Genomic DNA, 17,170 nt, shown 5'->3' with positions numbered 1-17,170 from the left:
TTCCGGAGCACAGGCTCCGTTCGCGCAGGCTCAGTGGCCATGGCTCACAGGCCCAGCCGCTCCGCGGCATGTGGGATCTTCCCAGACCGGGGCACGAACCTATGTCCCCTGCATCGGCAGGTGGACTCTCAATCACTGCGCCACCAAGGAAGCCCCATCCTTTTCTTTAAGACAACCCCCACTTAGCTTCCAGAAATCTACCCTCCCCCAGGTCAGAAGTGATTGGTCAGGGGTCCTGTTTCTGTTCCCTCTGTCCATACCTGGAGCCCTTGAGTGGAAATTCCTTCTCCTGGACCAAAGGCCTGGAAGCTGCTCCCTTGGGGCCCCAATCATGATAGCTGGGGCAGAGCATTGTCTTTTCTGTACCAGCCCTCTCAGATCCCTATTCCCAGGGCCCCCTCCCCCAGAATCCACCACCAAAGCCAGAGCCCTCCCAGTGCCTTCCCAGTGCTCAGGACTACGGAGGAGTAGCCCTTTGTATGCCCTGACCCCACAGTCAGGCCCAGGTTCACAGGCTAAAACCTGGATCTTTTGCCAGGCTGCACCATATACTATTTCATTTAATCAAAACAATCCCACGAAGTAGGTACTATTATTATTCCCATTTTTATAGATGACGAAACTAAGATTCAGAAGTTAAGCAATTTGCCCAAAGTTATACATGTGCTAGTAAGTGTTGGAGGTAGATTTTTAAACCCAGGTCTGTCTGGCTTTTGGAGTCCATGTTCTCCAATTCACTGGAGTGCAGAGTAGCACCAAGTACCTTTCACCACTGCTTCAGGTACTGCCTTCCTGGCTGTAGGCCTGAACACCCAGCCAGGTGTTTTTCTAAGCCCTGTCGCCTCATCACATCCTTCTCCCTCCTGCCAATGAAACTCAACAGTAAGTCATCACACCAGGCTGCCTGACAAATGAATCTCTTTTGCATTGCCTCAGACCACAGGCATCCATCCCAACTGTCTCCCCAACCTTATGCTCTATTGCTCCTCTGAGGGTTTGGCTCACATTCCTCACTGAGCTTTTGCTTATGCCATTTGCTCTTCGTGGAATGCCCTTCCAAACCCTTCAAGAGCTACCAGGTGAAGTTCCAGAAGACTCCTAATTTCCTCAATCCAGTGATCTCACACAGTTCTCAGTGGCAAGGCCAGAAATGCCCCCAGAAAGCTCCTCTGGCCTAATACCCAGTCAGGAAGCTGGAAAGAGCAAAGAGGACTTATTCTAGTCCTAATAGAGTCAGGAGGGTGAGAAAGGATGCCTGTGCAGCTGTTCCTTTCAGATCCTGAGCCACTGTTTTTTTCTCCAAATCTTGTTTGGGACAAGGGCGTAAAAAATGTTAAGGGAGAAGTGGGGTTGAAAAGGTGCAGCTGAAAGGTTTCCCAAAAGAGAGATGCATTTAGGAGCTATATAAATGGTCTATCTTCCTATAACATAAATTTCTCTGGACCATTTTGGGGAAAAAGTGAAAATCTGTAACTTAAAGCATTTTATTCTATTTTAAGTTTTAAAGGAACATTAGGCAATTAAAAGAAAAATTCTCCAAAAATTTTAAGCTAAAACATGAAATTGCTAAGAAATTCCGTGCTTGTAGAGGGAAAATTCGGACTCTTCCCTCGACTAGGGCTGATTCCCTTTGCTCTGAGGTTGGGGCATGAGTGGGAACTCAGTGCCTGGAACCTAGTGAAGGCAGCTATTGTGATCTCCAGGGTCCGGGGATGGGAGGCTCAGTGCCCAAAGGTGTGTGGCCCAGCCAGAGGCCGTGGGAAGGTCAGTGCCCAAGAGTGAGGCCCAGCCAGAAGTCATGGGACGGGTCAGTCCTGTGTCCCCGGTGTACTCTCGGCCACACAGGCTGAGCGAGAGGGTGGAGAGTGGCAGTTACTGGCTCCGCCCCCCTCTCTCGCCCCGCCCCTGTACTGGCTCCGCGTGGTTCTTTAGAGCCGCAGCTCAGACTCGGTGGTCGCCAGGCAACTCCAGTTTGGCGTGCTTCGGCAGAGGGAACTGCAAGCCCCCAAGTGGTCCGTTTGTGGCTTCTCCCCGAAAAAGATCGAGGAACGCGGTCTGCAGGCAAAATTGGACTCCACCGGCTTCTGACGACAAGCCAGGGACTGAGAGTCTCCGAGTCCCGGACGAGTGATTGTCCCCAGGGGAAGGACAGGCCGGGGACGCCATCCAGACCGCCATGGCCGCGCCCGCCCGCCGTCTGTGCCATATCGCTTTCCACGTGCCGGCGGGGCTGCCCCTCGCCCGGGATCTGCAGCGCCTCTTCGGCTTCCAGCCCCTGGCGGTGCGGGAAGCAGACGGCTGGCGGCAGCTGGCTCTGCGGAGCGGCGACGCGGTCTTTTTGGTGAACGAGGGCGCGGGGCCCGCAGAGCCGCTGTACGGCCTGGACCCGCATCATGCGGTGCCCAGTGCCACGAACCTGTGCTTCGACGTGGCGGACGCGGGCGCCGCCGCCCGGGCGCTGGCGGCGCTCGGCTGCAGCGTGCCGGTGCCCCCTGTCAGCATGCGGGATGAGCAGGGCGCCGCCACCTACGCCGTGATCAGCTCGCCGGCCGGCAACCTCAGCCTGACGCTGCTGGACCGCACTGGCTTCCGCGGGCCCTTTCTGCCCGGCTTTAGGCCTGTGCCCTCCGCACCTGGCCCGGGCTGGGTCAGCCACGTGGACCACCTGACCTTGGCCTGCACCCCCAGCAGCTCCCCAAAACTGATGCGCTGGTTCCACGACTGTCTAGGCTTTCACCACCTGCCACTGAGCCCAGGTGAGGATCCGGAGCTGGGCCTGGAGGTGGCAGCAGAGTCTGGGCCCGGGGGGCTGAGGCTCACCGCCCTGCGGGCCCCTATGGGTAGTGCTGTCCCTACCCTCGTGCTGGCCGAGTCCCTGCTGGGGGTCACCAGCCGACAGGACCAGGTGGAGCAGTTCCTGGCCCGGAACGGGGGACCTGGACTGCAGCACGTGGGGTTATACACACCAAATATCATGAAAGCCACTGAGGGTGTGGTAGGGGCGGGGGGTCAGCTCCTGACTCCTCCTGAGGCCTACTACCAGCAGCCAGGCAAGGAGAAGCAGATCCTGGCTGCAGGGCTAGAGCCTAGCCTGCTGGCCCGACAGGGGGTCTTGCTAGATGGTGACAGAGGCAAGTTTCTGCTTCAGGTCTTCACCAAGTCCCTCTTTGCAGAGGACACTTTCTTCCTGGAGCTGATTCAGAGGCAGGGGGCCACTGGATTTGGCCAGGGCAACATTCGGGCCCTGTGGCAGTCCATGCAGGAGCAAGCTGCCAGGGTCCAGGAAGCCTGAGAAGGGCTGAAGCTGGGTGTAGCCGCCTGTCCTGGAGCACTGGGGAGTCCAGCACAGGGCCTGCTGGAACTGAGAGACACCCACAGAGGCCTGGAGTGAAAGGCTTTGTCTTTAGGAGCCAGGTGTGGCCTCCATCTCATCATGCCAGAAGTTGAATCTCACAGGGGTCCAAAGAGATGGGACTTTTTTTTAAACTGTGAAACGTTTCTCATATTGTCTATATCTAACATATATGCAAAATGTAAAGAATAAAGGAATTACACAATTAGGAAATAGAACATAACCAATATTTTTGAACCCTCCTTGTGTCCTTCTCTGACCCCATTTCTCTCCACCACACTCCCAATATTATGATTAAAAACCCTCTGCTTTTCTGTATTGTTTCACTGCATATGTAATGTATCCCAAAATAAATGGTTTATTATTTGAGGTAGGAGTCTAAGACAAAACAAATCCTCCTCTGTGATTCCCCTCTCCCTAGGGACCAGCCACTGCAAGTGGGAGGGGCTCAGTCAGAGCTGAGCTCAACCACCTGCTCTAGGGTGATAACACAACTCCAATCAGAGCTGACCAGAGACATGGACTGGGAGTGCTGGATGTCAGCCACTGGCAGGGGCTCCCTGCAGCTGCCTTCTCTTCTGGGGCTGGAGGAGGACAGATCACTCAGGACAGAACACTCCCCTCCTCCATCTGCCCAGGGCTGGCTAGGAGCTCAGCAGTGGAAGTCAGGACCAAGCAGGACTTTACCACTTCCTGGGTCCCTCAGAGGTGAGGAGTGAGGGGGCTAAGGAGAAGGTGGAAAGTCTCCAGAATGACTACAAAAATCAGCACTTTATTAAACAGGATTCTCAGGGGGTGGGGGCTTCCAGAGGCATCACTGTGTTGCACTGTTGAGGCTGGGTGCATCAGCAGGGGATGTGGGGCCGAAAGAAACTATCCAGGACTTGCTGGCCTGCGCTGGGCTTTTTCCATCCGGACAGGGTGGACACCTGGGATCTTTTGGAACCCTGTGCAGAAGCCGAAGGAAGGAGGTACTGAGGGGGCAACAGAGAATCTTCTCCTTCCACCCCTCCCCCCACACCACTTATCTAGCTCAGATTCTAGCCTTATATTGTAAAGCTTCCATCCTGTTACCAGTATCTAACTCTTCGATCAACTCTCTAAAAGGCAGCCTGAGAACTTCCCTGGTGACGCAGTGATCAAGAATCCGCCTGCCAATGCCGGGGACATGGGTTCGAGCCCTGGTCCGGGAAGATCCCACATGCCGCGGAGCAACTAAGCCCGTGCGCCACAACTACTGAGCCTGCGCTCTAGAGCCCGCGAGCCACAACTACTGAAGCCCGCGCACCTAAAGCCCTAGAGCCCATGCTCCGAAACGAGAGAAGCCACCGCGATGAGAAGCCCGCGCGCGCGCACCGCAACAGAGAGTAGCCCCCACTCGCTGCAACTAGAGAAAGCCCGAACACAGCAACGAAGACACAACGCAGCCAGAAATTAATTAATTTAAAAAGGCAGCCTGAGGCAGTCTTCCTAAGATGCAAAGATGACTCCTCTCTCCACCTAAAATGCTTCAGTGGCCTGGCGTTCACGTTCCTGACTGGCCTGGGCAGGCCCTGCTCACCGCTCCAACTAAACCAAATGCTCACAGCTCCTTGAGCGCTGCAGACTGTACTGTACCCCACCTTTGCTCACACTACTCTTGGGCCTGGAAAGAACGTCTTTACAGCTGATTCCCCTTCCAAACCTGGAGAAAACAATTAATTTCCAGGACCCAGGTTACCAGCCACTCCTTCCAAGCAGCCATTCCTGATTCTTGCCTCCTAGATAAAAATGACAGCTCCCCACTTCATATCCCACAAAATCTTGTACAAACATTTCACACACCTGTGACACTACTGTCTCCATCATTTGCTCTTGTCCCCTCTCTACCCTGGACCCAGATTGTAAAGTCTGGTCAAGAACTATTTCTCTCGCCCCAGTGAAGTCTGTCATGGAGACTGTTCACCCAAACGTGCATCATTTACCTCACTGAAAACCTGTGGATTTGGTCCTGGAGAGAGATGGCTGGGTGAGGGCCAAGACACTCACCTTGCAGGTCCCTGGCTGTTGGCCCTCGTATACACGGAACACCTAGACAAGAAGAGAGGAGGAAAGTGCAGGGCTGGCATCTGACCCCAAAGAGCCCTCAACTTCATACCCCAGCACCTTTGTTTAAGATATGCTTTTTTGTTTGCTTACATAGTAACAGGTTCACTTAGAACATGTAGGAAACACAAAAAGTACAACGAAGACAACAAAGGTAGTGCCTTTTTCATGGCGGTGGAGACAGCAGCGGTGTGAAACTCCTCCCGGGTCAGCCAGCGAGCTCCAGGTGGTACAATGGCCACTGGGGTCTGTTCTTCCAGGGCCAGACCGTATACTTGATATGTCAGCTTGATGTGAGAGAAGGTGTGGACCACCTGGGGGGAGGGTCAAGAGGCTGAAACAGACCTGTGGATGTGGCCACAGAAGCCATCATTCCTGGCCCCTCCTCTGCTCACTCACCTGTCCCAGGTGCCGAAGGCGGGTGGCCGGGACGGGCCCAACCCAACTCTGCAGTTCCCGCAGCAGGGCCTTGCGCTGGTGCTGCCCTGAGGGCTCTGCGGTCACAGATGGGAACTCCCACAGTCCTGCCAGCAGACCTGAGAGGGAGGGCAGCCAGGTATCCGTTAGGCCTTAGCTACTGATGCCTCTATTTCTTCCTTGTTGCTCATGCCACCTCCCTGCACTCCGAGGATCAAGGTACCTGAGTTGGGCCTCTGCACCAGCAGAATTCGGGCACCCCCAAGGGCCCTGGGCTGCTCCAGAACACAGGTGGCAGAGCACTCCTCCCTGGGGGGCCTGCGACTGACCTTTCTGGGAAAGTTGGCCACTCCCAGGGTCTGGTCCCAGGGCTCTGTGGGAGGCGCACAGAGCTGGCACTGTTCAGTGTTGGGAGCTGGGAACAGAGATCCAAGAGCCCCACTCAGGCCAGGTGCGCTTAGGTGCCAAGCCCAGAGGGCAGGCCTTGGCCCAGCTCTGTAGAATCTTACTCAGACTGTAGAATGAAATGGAATGAGGCGGCCACAGGCAGCTCCTCGACAGTACAGGGAAGGGCTAGGGCTGGCACTCACCACACTCCTCCACGTCACGACTGCCTGGCAGGCTCCGTGAGGCTGAGAGTTGCTCCCGCTCCACCTGAGAGTCAGAGACAGGGCAGAATGTCACGGGGCAGGGGTCACTCCCTAGGACCCCTGACTGCCCCTTCCCCAGATGGCTCACCCTCTGGCGTGCCCGGCACAGGCTCTGCACAGGGCACTGGCTGCAGAGCGGGCGCTGCGGGGTGCACACTGTGGCCCCCAGCTCCATTGCTGCTTGATTAAAGTCCCCTGGCCGGGTTGGCTCCACCAGCTGCTGGGCTAGGCTCCTACAAGAAGGGAACGTTGCTGTGAGCCAAAGATCCTTTGGAGACAACTCTCCCAATCTCCCCCATTACTCCAATATCCTACCAGAGCTGCTGGGAAACAAGGGTGCTGCTGGGATCAGCACCAATGGCTCGGACACGGCATAGCACCCGTACTACGTTCCCATCCACCACACCGGTTGCCTGGCACAGAGGAGTCCAGGAGTCAGCCTGGTCTGGGAGGAGGGAAGGTGGGTACACACAATATGGGGATGGGCTATGGGCTCACCTGGCCAAAGGCAATGGAAGCAATGGCTCTGGCTGTGTACCGCCCCACACCAGGCAGGAGCCACTGCAGGGTCTCTGCTGTACGTGGCATGTGGCCCCCTAGCTCCTCTACCACCTGATTGGGATGCGAAGGCTTAAGGTTATAAGATACCTGAGGCCCTGGGGCTCCCACGCTCCCCGCCACCCTCTTACCTTCCGGGCTCCTTCCTGTAGCCGCCGGCCTCGAGAGTAATAGCCCAGGCCAGCCCAGAGCTGGTTTACCTCCTGTGGGTGGGGTCAGAGGGATCAGAGGTCGGTCCTCAGTAGTCCCCATTCCCCGACCCTAGGGTGGCTCTCACCTCCAGGGAAGCACTGGCCAGGTCCTGCAGCGTTGGCCACTTCTACAGCCCGAAGGCAGGCAAAAAGAGATGAGGCCAAAGGTGAAGGAGGTGGAAGAAGCCTTCTTTATTCCCACCCCAAAGGAGTCATCTGGGGTTTGGACCATGACCCTCCCCTTCATTCCCTGAAGTCACCTGCATCCATCGGTTATAATAGTCGATCACCGTGGCAACCTGGGTCTGCTGCAGCATGACCTCTGAGACCCACACTGGGGAAGAGGGGTTGGTATGAGGACACGGCTAACCAGCCCTGCTCCTAGCCCACAGACCCAGACCTGAGAGCGTCCAGGCAAAGCAGCCCTGCTCTCAGGAGATGTACTCACCAGCGTATGCCCGCCTGTCCAGGTCCACCTCACCCTCCACCTGCCAATGAAATTCCAGATGGGCAGTTAGTGTGGAGGGGGCTGGGCACCAGCCTCCCCCACTCCACCGTCCCCATCCCTCAACCACCTACCCGCCTTCTCCAGGGTAGGTCCCGCTTCTCTCGGTCATACCAGCTCAGCAGGCTCTTCCGGAAGACTGTCACCTCAGCTGTGTCTCTGAATAGATGGTACGGGGAGACAGGGGCCTGCAATCTCACCTCCTCCTGCTGCCTGGCCAGGCCTGCTGGAGCCTCAGAAAACTCAGGGATTGTCCTTGCACAGGCTGTGCACCAGCAATCTGGGGCACTGTGGCCTGGTTTCAGTCTGTTCCACTTAAAGCTTCCCCCACCCCCAAGCCCTTGCTTAAGCTTGGGACCTGGAGTCTCTAGCCCTGGGTAGCCTTAGCCAAGTTTCTGGCCTTCATTTCCCAGGGTGATACCCCTGGCTCCTTTGTCTCTGGGTCATAATGAAAATCCATATTTCAGCCAAGCATAATATATACCTGTGCAGGGCCTTCCCATTTACAAAACACTGACAGGTTGATAAACTCATTTGATCCCATGAGAGCCAAGTGAGGAAGGAAATGCACAGACTACTACGCCATGTCACTGGTAAGAAAGCAGCTATTCAGAGCAATTATCCCAAAGCCACAGAGGAAAGTCAGAATTAGAACCTTAATTAGTTCCTTAATGCCTTGATACACACCATGCTCCCTTCCCAGCCTGAATCTGTCCCCTTTCATGGCCAATTAAACCAGCCCCTGAGTCTCTAAGACCAAGCTCCTCACCGTCAGGTGCAGATGGCTTGGCCTGGCTGCTGCTGAGGGCACGTTTCTCCCTTCCCTCCTGGCTGGATGCCTGCTTCCTGCAACGACTTCGACTTCCCACAGCTGCTCGTGGCTTCCTCATGATTGACTAGAACGGAAAGGCCCAGCCAAAGTAGTCAGTCGCCATGAGGCTGAATCTTAGGGCCCCGCAGAAGGTAAAGCTACCTCCCTCCCCACACCATTCATATAAAGTGTCTAGCTTTTCTCCAAGCACTCCCCAGATGCTCATGGGTTTGCTCTTGGCTGCCTGTGGCACTGAGGTATGACCAGTAGGGCTGAGGTCCTGCAAGTGGCCTCAGAGGGACCAGCATTAGTATAGTCTTGGAGACATAAACAAAATAAGAGGCCAGGGCTGGGCTGAGTCAAGGACCAAAGCCTCCTGTGCGGGAGCACCTGTGTATCCCTGGGAGTACAGGTGTAGGTAGGAGGTTTATCTGCTTAGAGATGTAGCACATTTACACTGAAACAGCATTTAGTAATCATCTAGTCCAAACCCTCATTCTATGGAAAGGAGAAACCTCTGTGATAATGATTTAAAACATAAAATGCAAAGGGGAAAAAAAAAAAAAAAAGGAGAAACCAAGGATCAGAGAGGGGAAAGATTTGCCTGAGAGAAGATGGCAAACTGTGGGGGGCGGGGGAAGGCAGGGCGGGCACGGAGATGAGCTATTTTTATTCCTAATCTCCTGATTTAGTAGATCATAGCCGCCTATCCATTAGTAATGAATGAGAAAACACATCTGGTTGACCTTCACTCTTCCCTTATTGTTCTGGCTGCCTAACAGAACAGCAGCTAACAGTTAGTGAGTGTTATATGTCAGACCCTATGCTAAGTGCTTTACCAGATTTCTCAATCTCCTGACAACTCCATGAGGTATGTTCTAGGATTACCTCCATTTCAGTTATAAGGAAACAGGCTTGTGATTAAGCAACTTTTCGATTCAAACTCCGAAGGTCTGCCTGCAGAGCTTGCACCTGGCTATACTGCAGTCCCTGCTGAGCCTCTGGTTCAAACTCTCTCCTCAAACTTTTTAATTCACACACCTCATTTTCATCAAAAGAGATTGCTTCCTCCTTCCGAGAAAAGAATGAATGAATGTACAAACGTACCTCCATCTGCATTTCCTTGTCCTTTATCCCATTGGTCCCATTATATGGAGGAATGTTCCCTCCCCCTCCTCCAATCCCTTCCACAAGACCCACCCCCTCCACTTCCTAGCCAATCTTCCTTAACCAAACTCGCTGACTTCCATCATTCATTCTACAATCCGTTCTCTAAAGACTAAAGCAATCTTTTAAGACATGATCATGTTACTTTTTTACTTAAAACCTTCAATGGTTTCCCATTAACTCATTAAACAAATATTTATGGAGCAGTTTTAGGTACTTGGAATACTTCAGTAAATAAAACATCAAAGGTTCCTGGAGCTTATATAATTATTTTTTTTAATGTCATTATTTGAAGTCTATAAATGGTTTATTTTATTTTTTGGCCACACTGTGTGGCATGCAGAATCTTAGCTCTCCGACCGGGGATTGAACCCGTGTCCCCTGCATTGGGAGCATGGAGTCTTAACCACTGGACCACCAGGGAAGTCCCAGAGCTTAGGGTCTAATGGGAAAGAAATAATGCATACAATCAGTAAGTTATATAGGATGTTAGGTGATAAATACTAACATAAAGAGGAAAAGTAGAGCAGTGAAGGGGATGAGTGGGTAGGGGTGTGGGAGTGTTGCAATTTTAAAGAAGGTGGTCAAGGTGGGCCTTATTAAAGTGATATTTGGCCAATGACTTAAAGCAGTTGAAGGAGTTAGCCATGTGAATGGATACCTGTGGGAAAGGAATCCTAAGAAGCTAGTGCAAAGGCCGTAAGGAGGTTGCCTGGTGTTTGTAGAACAATGAGGAAGCCAGCATGGTTAGAATGGAATGAGGAAGGGGTGAGGAGTTGATGAGGTCAGAGAGGTAAAGAAAGTGGAGAGCCTAGGACTACAAAGTACCTTGTAGGCCACTGGAGAGGGCTTTGGCTGTCACACCCATTTCTCTTAGAAGCCAATCCTCTTAACATAAGCTTTGTAGGCTCCAACAAGCCCCATCCCCCTCGCTCACTACGGAACAGCTATGTTGTCCTGAAATAGTTGGTTCAAAACCCCCAAGTGTCTGTCCTCCTTGAGGCCTCACCCAGTCCATTTCCTCTGCTTGGAGAGCTCTTCTATGTTTTACCTAACAGTTACTCATTTTTCAGGTCTTGACTTAAATGTCCAAATCTGATCCCCCCCAGTCTTACCCTCTTGTGTACTTCTCCATTGTTGCCCTTATACCAATTTTAATTCCATATTTATTTGTGATTCTTTGATCAGTGTCTGCTTCCCCCACTTAACTGTATAACTCCATATAAGCTAGCACTGGGTATCTTTTGTTGGCTGTTGTGTCCCCAGAGCCGAGCACGGTGCCAGGCAAATTGTATATAATACTTGTTAAACTAATTTGGGATGGGGTAGAGTAAAAGGAGGTTCCCCTTTTTCCAGAATGGGAAAAATCCAAACAATTCAGAATAATGAAAAGACTCGAGAGAAAGGTTGAAGATGGACTGGAAACAGCAAATAGATAAAGGATTGAGAGTCCTTGGTGGGAAGCAGAGCCCTTGGGAAAGGGCTAGTCTACGGTAGGGACAACACTCACGGTAGCAGGAATCATGTCCAAAACCCCTCAAGGTCAACTATATCTCCTAATTACTTACAATCTGTCCCTACCGGAGGCTTAATTCAAATCCCTATTATCACGCGCACGGATTGTTTCAAAAGTGTTCCTTCTAGCCGGTCGCTCTCAACCTCCGCAGCCTCATCTCCTGTCTCCGTCCCGGCTTCTTTCACTTCCTGGAACGCCGTGAGCTCTCCACCCTCCCTGGCAGCTTGCCCCTTCCCAAATATCCTTCCTTCCCCTACACTCCCCGGTCTTTGTATAACTCCTACGCGTGCTTTAAGCTTAGCTCAGGCAGCGCCACATCCTCTGGGGATCCCCACCCCGGGGCCGAATCGATGAAGACAGGGTAACGCGAAGGCCCACATTCCAATTGCGTTGTACGCAGAGAAAAAATTACCTCCTGCGCGATCTCCAGCGCCCAGCTCCCAGACGAACTCCAGGGGGCGTGGCTCCATCCAATCCGGGCGGTGAATCGGTCCACGCCAGCCAATAGGCTCCTAGCGCGCGTCAGGCTGGCTCCACCGCGCCAGACCCGGGAGGTCTGAACGGAAGTCCGACCGGTCGGAGACTCCGGGGGCGAAGCTCCGCCCCGTCCCCGACTGCAGGAGCGGAGTGAGGAGACGAAGAGGAAGTCCCGCGTGCACACTGACTATACAAGCGAGGGACCTCGGTGTCATGGCCGCCGACGGTGACGATGGCACAGCCTCAGCTCCAGCCGTCTCTGACGGTGAGTGGCTTCCCAGGGGCCGCTTTAAAAGCCTGTGCGCTCCGGTGGGGGGAGGGTCTCGGGCTCGTAGTTCTAAGAAACCGATCTCAAGTTTCAGAGGACTAGCGCCTTCTTTCTGAACCAGCCACGAGGAGACTACAAGTCCCGGTGTGCACCGCAGTTCCGCCTGCAAAAGCCTAGAGTCTTGGGCGCAGGGCATGTGGGGGCATGTCGGGAGATGTAGTCTGGAGTTCATGGCTCTGTTAAGTTAGGAGGTTGGGAGTTGTGGTCCACAGGAAGTGGGACGTGTTGGGGCGTTATTTATCAGGCTCTGGGGCATACTGGCTACTGCCGCCGCTTGTGGCCATGAACAGTAGTATAGAGCCTTTGGGATATTAAAGGGGCCGAAATCATCAAGCCTTGCAAACTATTTCCTGCAGGATGTGAGGAAAAGGAACCTCACAGATTATCTAGTCCTACCTTCCTCTTTTACAGGTTTTGATGCTGAGGGGGAAGAAATTTTCCCAGAGTCTCACATAAGCCACTGGAAGACCCAGGCTTTCTCTCCCCAAATTCAGGACACTGTTCACTCCAAGGCCTGTGTATAGAGCATATGTGATACGCTTGAGGAGAAAGCTGCCATTTCTTGCCTTGAGGGAAACTGCCCCTGCCCCCAGCCATGGCCTAGCTTGGTATCTTTTCTCTTAGGCCCTTGCCTGAGCATTAACATCCATCACCCTCCTTATCCCCAGGTGGTGCCAGCCAAAGCACAAAATCTGGGGAGGAGCTAGTAGTCCAGGTTCCCGTGGTGGATGTGCAAAGTGACAACTTCAAGGAGATGTGGCCATCCCTCCTGCTGGCCATAAAGACGGCTAGCTTTGTGGCTGTGGACACGGTGAGAGTTGGGAGTTGGGAGAGCAGGTGGTTGTGAAAGGGCTGATACTGTGGACCTAACACAACTCTCCCTTTACTGCGCCATAGGAACTGAGTGGGCTTGGGGACAGGAAGAGTTTGCTGAACCAGTAAGTATAAGCCCTGATCTCTTTAGTCCTAGCCTTGGAAGGAGGGGCAAACCTCAACCCTGTAGTGGAGGTCACAGTCCTGGGTGGTTTGGGACTTTCATGAAGCTAACTCCCAGCCACAGCCACCCCCAAACCCAACCCCAAGGTGCATCGAGGAACGTTACAAGGCCGTGTGTCATGCTGCCAGGACCCGTTCTATCCTCTCCCTGGGCCTCGCCTGCTTCAAGCAGCAGCCAGACAAGGTATGGGCTGATCTCACCTGCATCCCAGGTCTGTGGCTGGGGGGAGGAGGGTTGAGATCCTGGGGAACATCAGCTATGAGGTTTTTTTCTCCCAAGGCTGGATGTAGCAGAATCTCTTCCTCTCCCAGGGTGAGCACTCATACCTGGCCCAGGTGTTCAATCTGACCCTGCTGTGCGTGGAAGAGTATGTCATAGAACCAAAGTCTGTGCAGTTCCTGGTACAGCATGGCTTCAACTTCAACCAGCAGTACGCCCAGGGTATCCCCTACCACAAGGGCAATGACAAGGTAGGCCTCCAGCCTAGAGACTGCCCCTTCTGTGACTTCGTTTCTTACTACTCTAGGCTAGGTGCATGGGGAGGATCTGCTTCTTAGGGAGTATGGGGAATCACTAGTGACAGAGCTGGGGAAACAACACTGTTACACTGGTGAATAGCATTGAATTAGGTGAAAGCAAGGGAGAGCTTTCCAGGTGAGGGACCCTGGGATAAGTGTCCTGCAAGGCTCCCTAGGGGACTCTGTCCTTCCTGATGACCCCTTTCTTTCCACCCAGGGTGATGAGAGCCAGAGCCAATCAGTGAGGACACTATTCCTGGAGCTAATCCGGGCCCGCCGGCCCCTGGTACTACACAACGGTCTTATAGACTTGGTGTTCCTGTACCAGAACTTCTATGCACACCTGCCTGAGAGCTTGGGTACCTTTACTGCTGACCTATGTGAAATGTTCCCAGCTGGCATTTATGACACCAAATATGCTGCTGAGTTTCACGCCCGCTTCGTGGCCTCCTACCTAGAATATGCCTTCCGGAAATGGTGAGGAACTGGTTGAGAGAATGGGGTGGGGCCTAGTATAAGCTTGACTATTTCATTCACTTAAGATATTTAGTGAGCACCTATCATGTGCCAGGCACTGTTTTAGGTGCTGAGGGTTCAGCAGTGAACAAAACAGACAGAAACCCCTACTCTCATGGAGCTTATATGCTAGTGGACCAATACCCTCTTGCGATGTTACAGTGAGCGGGAAAATGGGAAGCAGCGGGCAGCTGGCAGCCCACACCTCACCCTGGAGTTCTGCAGCTATCCTTCTAGCATGAGGGCCCATATTGACTACCGCTGCTGCATGCCCCCTGCAACCTACCGTATTCATTCCACCAGCATCTGTGACAACTTCTCGGTGAGAGCACCTGCCCATTTCCTGGGGGAGGGACGTCTGATGCCTGGAACCCCTCTCTAAGCTTTTTTCCTACCTCTAGGCCTATGGCTGGTGCCCCCTGGGACCACAGTGTCCTCGGTCCCATGATATTGACCTTATCATTGACACTGATGAAGCTGTGGTGGAGGACAAGAGGCGACGGCGACGACGTAGAGAGAAACGGCGGAGGTCTTTGTTGGGCCTGCCTGAGAAACAGACTTCTGGGGAAACCGAGGATGGTCCTCCCACCAAGCAGGTCTGTAGGGTTGGCCTCAAGCCTGAGGAAATTGAGCAGGAGGTGGCTGAGGATGAGACTGGGAACCAACCTGGCTCTAAGCAAGGTCACAAAAATGACTTGGAGATGGAGCAGAGAGCAGCAAGGCCTGACACAGCTGACATGGCCAGCTCGGAAGCTCCAGAGAGTCAAGTCAATCCTAACCCAGTGCCTGGGGATGGATTGCATCGGGCTGGTTTTGATGCCTTTATGACAGGTTACGTGATGGCCTACGTGGGAGTGGGCCAAGGACCCCAGCCCTGTAACTCTGAACCATGGCTACCTGAATGCCACAACAAGGTATACCTGAGTGGCAAAGCTGTCCCCCTCACAGTGGCTAAGAGCCAGTTCTCCCGTTCTTCCAAAGCCCACAACCAGAAGATGAAGCTGGCTTGGGGCAGCAGCTGACCCAACTTCTACCCAGCACTCAGGGCTCAGGAAGAGAAGCTGAGGGTGGAACAGAGGGGTCTGGATCCCTCTAGCCTGTGAGTGTCCTACTCCCAACTACTAGGGGACGGGGACAGGGTCCTGGCAGAGATACTGCTGCATCACTCATGGACCTTTGCCTTTACTCCAGAGGATGAGGAACAAGGATACAAGTAAGAAGGCTGACCAGCACCTGTAACACAGACTTTATTCATTTTTAAATCTCAAAGTGTCCTGGGAAAGTTTCAAAAAAAAAAAATCAACAGAAACAAGATATGAAAATATTTGACCAGCTTCATCTTTGGTTATTTCTTATTGCGGCTCTATAAGGACAGACTCTTCCCATAGCTCCGGCTGTAGCAGAAAGGGAAGAAATCAGTCCACGTATAAACCATTTAACCAACTGGGTGTATCACGTGTTGACAAATACATAGAGCAGGCCCTAGGGCCTACAAAATCAGCCCTACTCCCAACACAAAGTTGAAAGTTTTATAGGGCAGAACATTAAGACTCCTTCATAAATATGAAAATAGATTAATCAACTGGAAAAGATCTTTGAATAGGTTAGCTGAGAGCCATGACCACCACTCTGCCTTGCCCTCCCCTTGCATAGAAAGTGTAGTGACGTGGTCTGACCGTGCAGTAAGTGCAAACAGCAATTATTCAAGTGTCTTAACATTCTGGCAAGAAGCACCCCAGTCTTCAGGTCTGAGAAATAGCCATGCCCTTTATGGTCTCCTGGTCAGCTCCAGGTTCCATCCATTTTAGCTTATATGCCCCAGGAAAAGAAAGGAGACAGACCCGGGATAGGAGAAGAACCTGGGGTAATAGCTGCCTGCCAGTGCACACTAGAACTAGGAGTCCTCTGGTCCTGTCTGGGGAAGTCTGGGTGGGGGCCAGAGCTCCTTGCTGGATTTCAGAGGCTTGGTATTAGCTGTTTGCCCTAACTAGGAAGGTGTCTCACTGCTGCCTCACCTCATACATAGCCATTGGGCACTGGGAACCCCAAAGTTGAGCCTGGCTTGGCTTAGCCTGCCTGCTCTGTGGGCCCCAGGGAAGAGTCAAGGCTCTGCAGCAAGGGGGCCCTGTGGCTTCAGCTGAAGGTCCATCCCCAAGGTGAGGTGGGGATTAACGCCCCTTACCCATCCAGCTCTCCCTGGGTTTTCAGGCCTATGCCTGAGACAGAAAAGGGGACTGGAGCCAAGTCTCTTGGCCTTTCTTCTACCTCCATCTCCTCAGGGGCACCTGCAAGGCATGGACTGGCCCCCTGAGACCTGGGCCCAAAACCGTTTTCTTCCTGGGGACTGGAGCAGTCCATGGCTTCATGGGCTGGAGCAGCTGGTAGGGCAGATGCTCGGAATGGTGGGATCTCCCTTACTCTGTACTTGTGACTACTGAGGCGTGGTAGGGGCCCATCAGATAGTGATTCTTCTCGGCCCACAAACGGACAAGCCTCTTGATGCAAGAACTCTGGTGAACTAGGCAAAGAACGCCACCGGCGAACAGGTGGGGCGAGGGACTCCTGCCAATCAGCCATGGGCATAGTTCCAGGCCCTGGTGCATCCAGGTCAAATACCAAGGAGATGACAGACTTGCTGGGCAGGTCAAAGAACTTGACCTTGCCACCTTTGAGGTCCTGGCGAGCACTGAAAGGGTTGATTTTGGGGGCTCGGGCAGCATCACCTCGTTGTGGCTGGTAGTAGGGATCCAAGACATTCACTGTACGTGGGGGCTTACTGGAGAAGATGTCTGACTGGCTTCGAGACAGCCAGATAGTACGTCTTGGGCGTGGGGACTTGGGAGGGATCTTGTCATCCAGTAAGCTCAGTCGCTTCACCCCAGGTCCTTTCTCCAAGAGTCCTGAAGAATAGTGAGTCAAGTCAGCGTTACTCTCACTAGTCATAAAAAATAGAAGCAGCACTTCATACCACAAAGTGTCACCACTCAGGAAAGCAAAGTACGTTCTGTTGTCCCCATTGCACCAATGAGAAAACAGACTCAGAAGGGAGGCAATATGCCAGCCCACAGCTCCAGGACTTTTT

General features: G+C 53.2%; 4 protein-coding genes across 10 annotated transcripts in view; 2 read left to right on the top strand and 2 right to left on the bottom strand.

Moving 5' to 3' along the window:
* The first annotated feature begins 2,176 nt into the window (after positions 1 to 2,176).
* Positions 2,177 to 3,543, top strand: HPDL (4-hydroxyphenylpyruvate dioxygenase like). Its single transcript, XM_029230396.1, has one exon. It carries the CDS (start codon positions 2,177 to 2,179, stop codon positions 3,290 to 3,292), a length of 1,116 nt encoding a protein of 371 aa, XP_029086229.1. The 3' UTR covers positions 3,293 to 3,543.
* Positions 3,544 to 4,104: 561 nt separating this feature from the next.
* Positions 4,105 to 11,887, bottom strand: MUTYH (mutY DNA glycosylase). Of its 4 annotated transcripts, none has more exons than XM_029227996.1 (16): positions 11,665 to 11,887; positions 8,528 to 8,654; positions 7,833 to 7,981; positions 7,702 to 7,741; positions 7,514 to 7,587; positions 7,340 to 7,381; positions 7,194 to 7,265; positions 7,003 to 7,116; positions 6,820 to 6,917; positions 6,593 to 6,737; positions 6,445 to 6,508; positions 6,078 to 6,269; positions 5,837 to 5,973; positions 5,599 to 5,751; positions 5,381 to 5,422; positions 4,105 to 4,299 (listed from the first exon to the last, which is right to left on the bottom strand). In XM_029227996.1, the coding sequence occupies exons 2-16, from the start codon at positions 8,646 to 8,648 to the stop codon at positions 4,198 to 4,200; spliced, it is 1,545 nt and encodes a 514-aa protein (XP_029083829.1). In that variant the 5' UTR covers positions 8,649 to 8,654; positions 11,665 to 11,887; the 3' UTR covers positions 4,105 to 4,197. The 4 variants fall into 4 exon arrangements, with proteins under 4 accessions (XP_029083829.1, XP_029083832.1, XP_029083831.1 ...); XM_029227999.1 differs by having other exon boundaries at positions 7,833 to 7,917; positions 11,665 to 11,754; XM_029227997.1 differs by having other exon boundaries at positions 4,118 to 4,299; positions 5,317 to 5,422.
* TOE1 (target of EGR1, exonuclease) lies at positions 11,849 to 16,236 on the top strand. 2 transcript variants are annotated; one of them, XM_029228000.1, is made up of 8 exons: positions 11,849 to 11,994; positions 12,726 to 12,868; positions 12,955 to 12,995; positions 13,141 to 13,237; positions 13,366 to 13,524; positions 13,790 to 14,049; positions 14,251 to 14,410; positions 14,490 to 15,414. In XM_029228000.1, exons 1-8 carry the CDS (start codon positions 11,943 to 11,945, stop codon positions 15,108 to 15,110), a joined length of 1,533 nt encoding a protein of 510 aa, XP_029083833.1. In that variant the 5' UTR covers positions 11,849 to 11,942; the 3' UTR covers positions 15,111 to 15,414. The 2 variants fall into 2 exon arrangements, with proteins under 2 accessions (XP_029083833.1, XP_029083834.1); XM_029228001.1 differs by having other exon boundaries at positions 11,917 to 11,994; positions 12,469 to 12,868; positions 14,490 to 16,236.
* Positions 15,319 to 17,170, bottom strand: part of TESK2 (testis associated actin remodelling kinase 2) — a 131,022-nt gene continuing 129,170 nt past the window's right edge. For 2 of the 3 annotated variants that reach the window (XM_029227992.1, XM_029227993.1), the window contains exon 11: positions 15,319 to 16,988. In XM_029227992.1, coding sequence (XP_029083825.1) covers positions 16,267 to 16,988 — 722 coding nt within the window. In that variant the 3' untranslated portion in view covers positions 15,319 to 16,266. The remainder of the gene's footprint in view (positions 16,989 to 17,170) is intronic. The other variant, XM_029227995.1, reaches the window with a different exon arrangement.

Source organism: Monodon monoceros, unplaced genomic scaffold, assembly GCF_005190385.1.
Source record: "Monodon monoceros isolate NGI ecotype Baffin Bay Population unplaced genomic scaffold, NGI_Narwhal_1 Super_Scaffold_18, whole genome shotgun sequence".
Taxonomy (NCBI): Eukaryota; Metazoa; Chordata; class Mammalia; order Artiodactyla; family Monodontidae; genus Monodon; species Monodon monoceros.
This window is presented reverse-complemented; position numbering and strand designations above follow the sequence as displayed.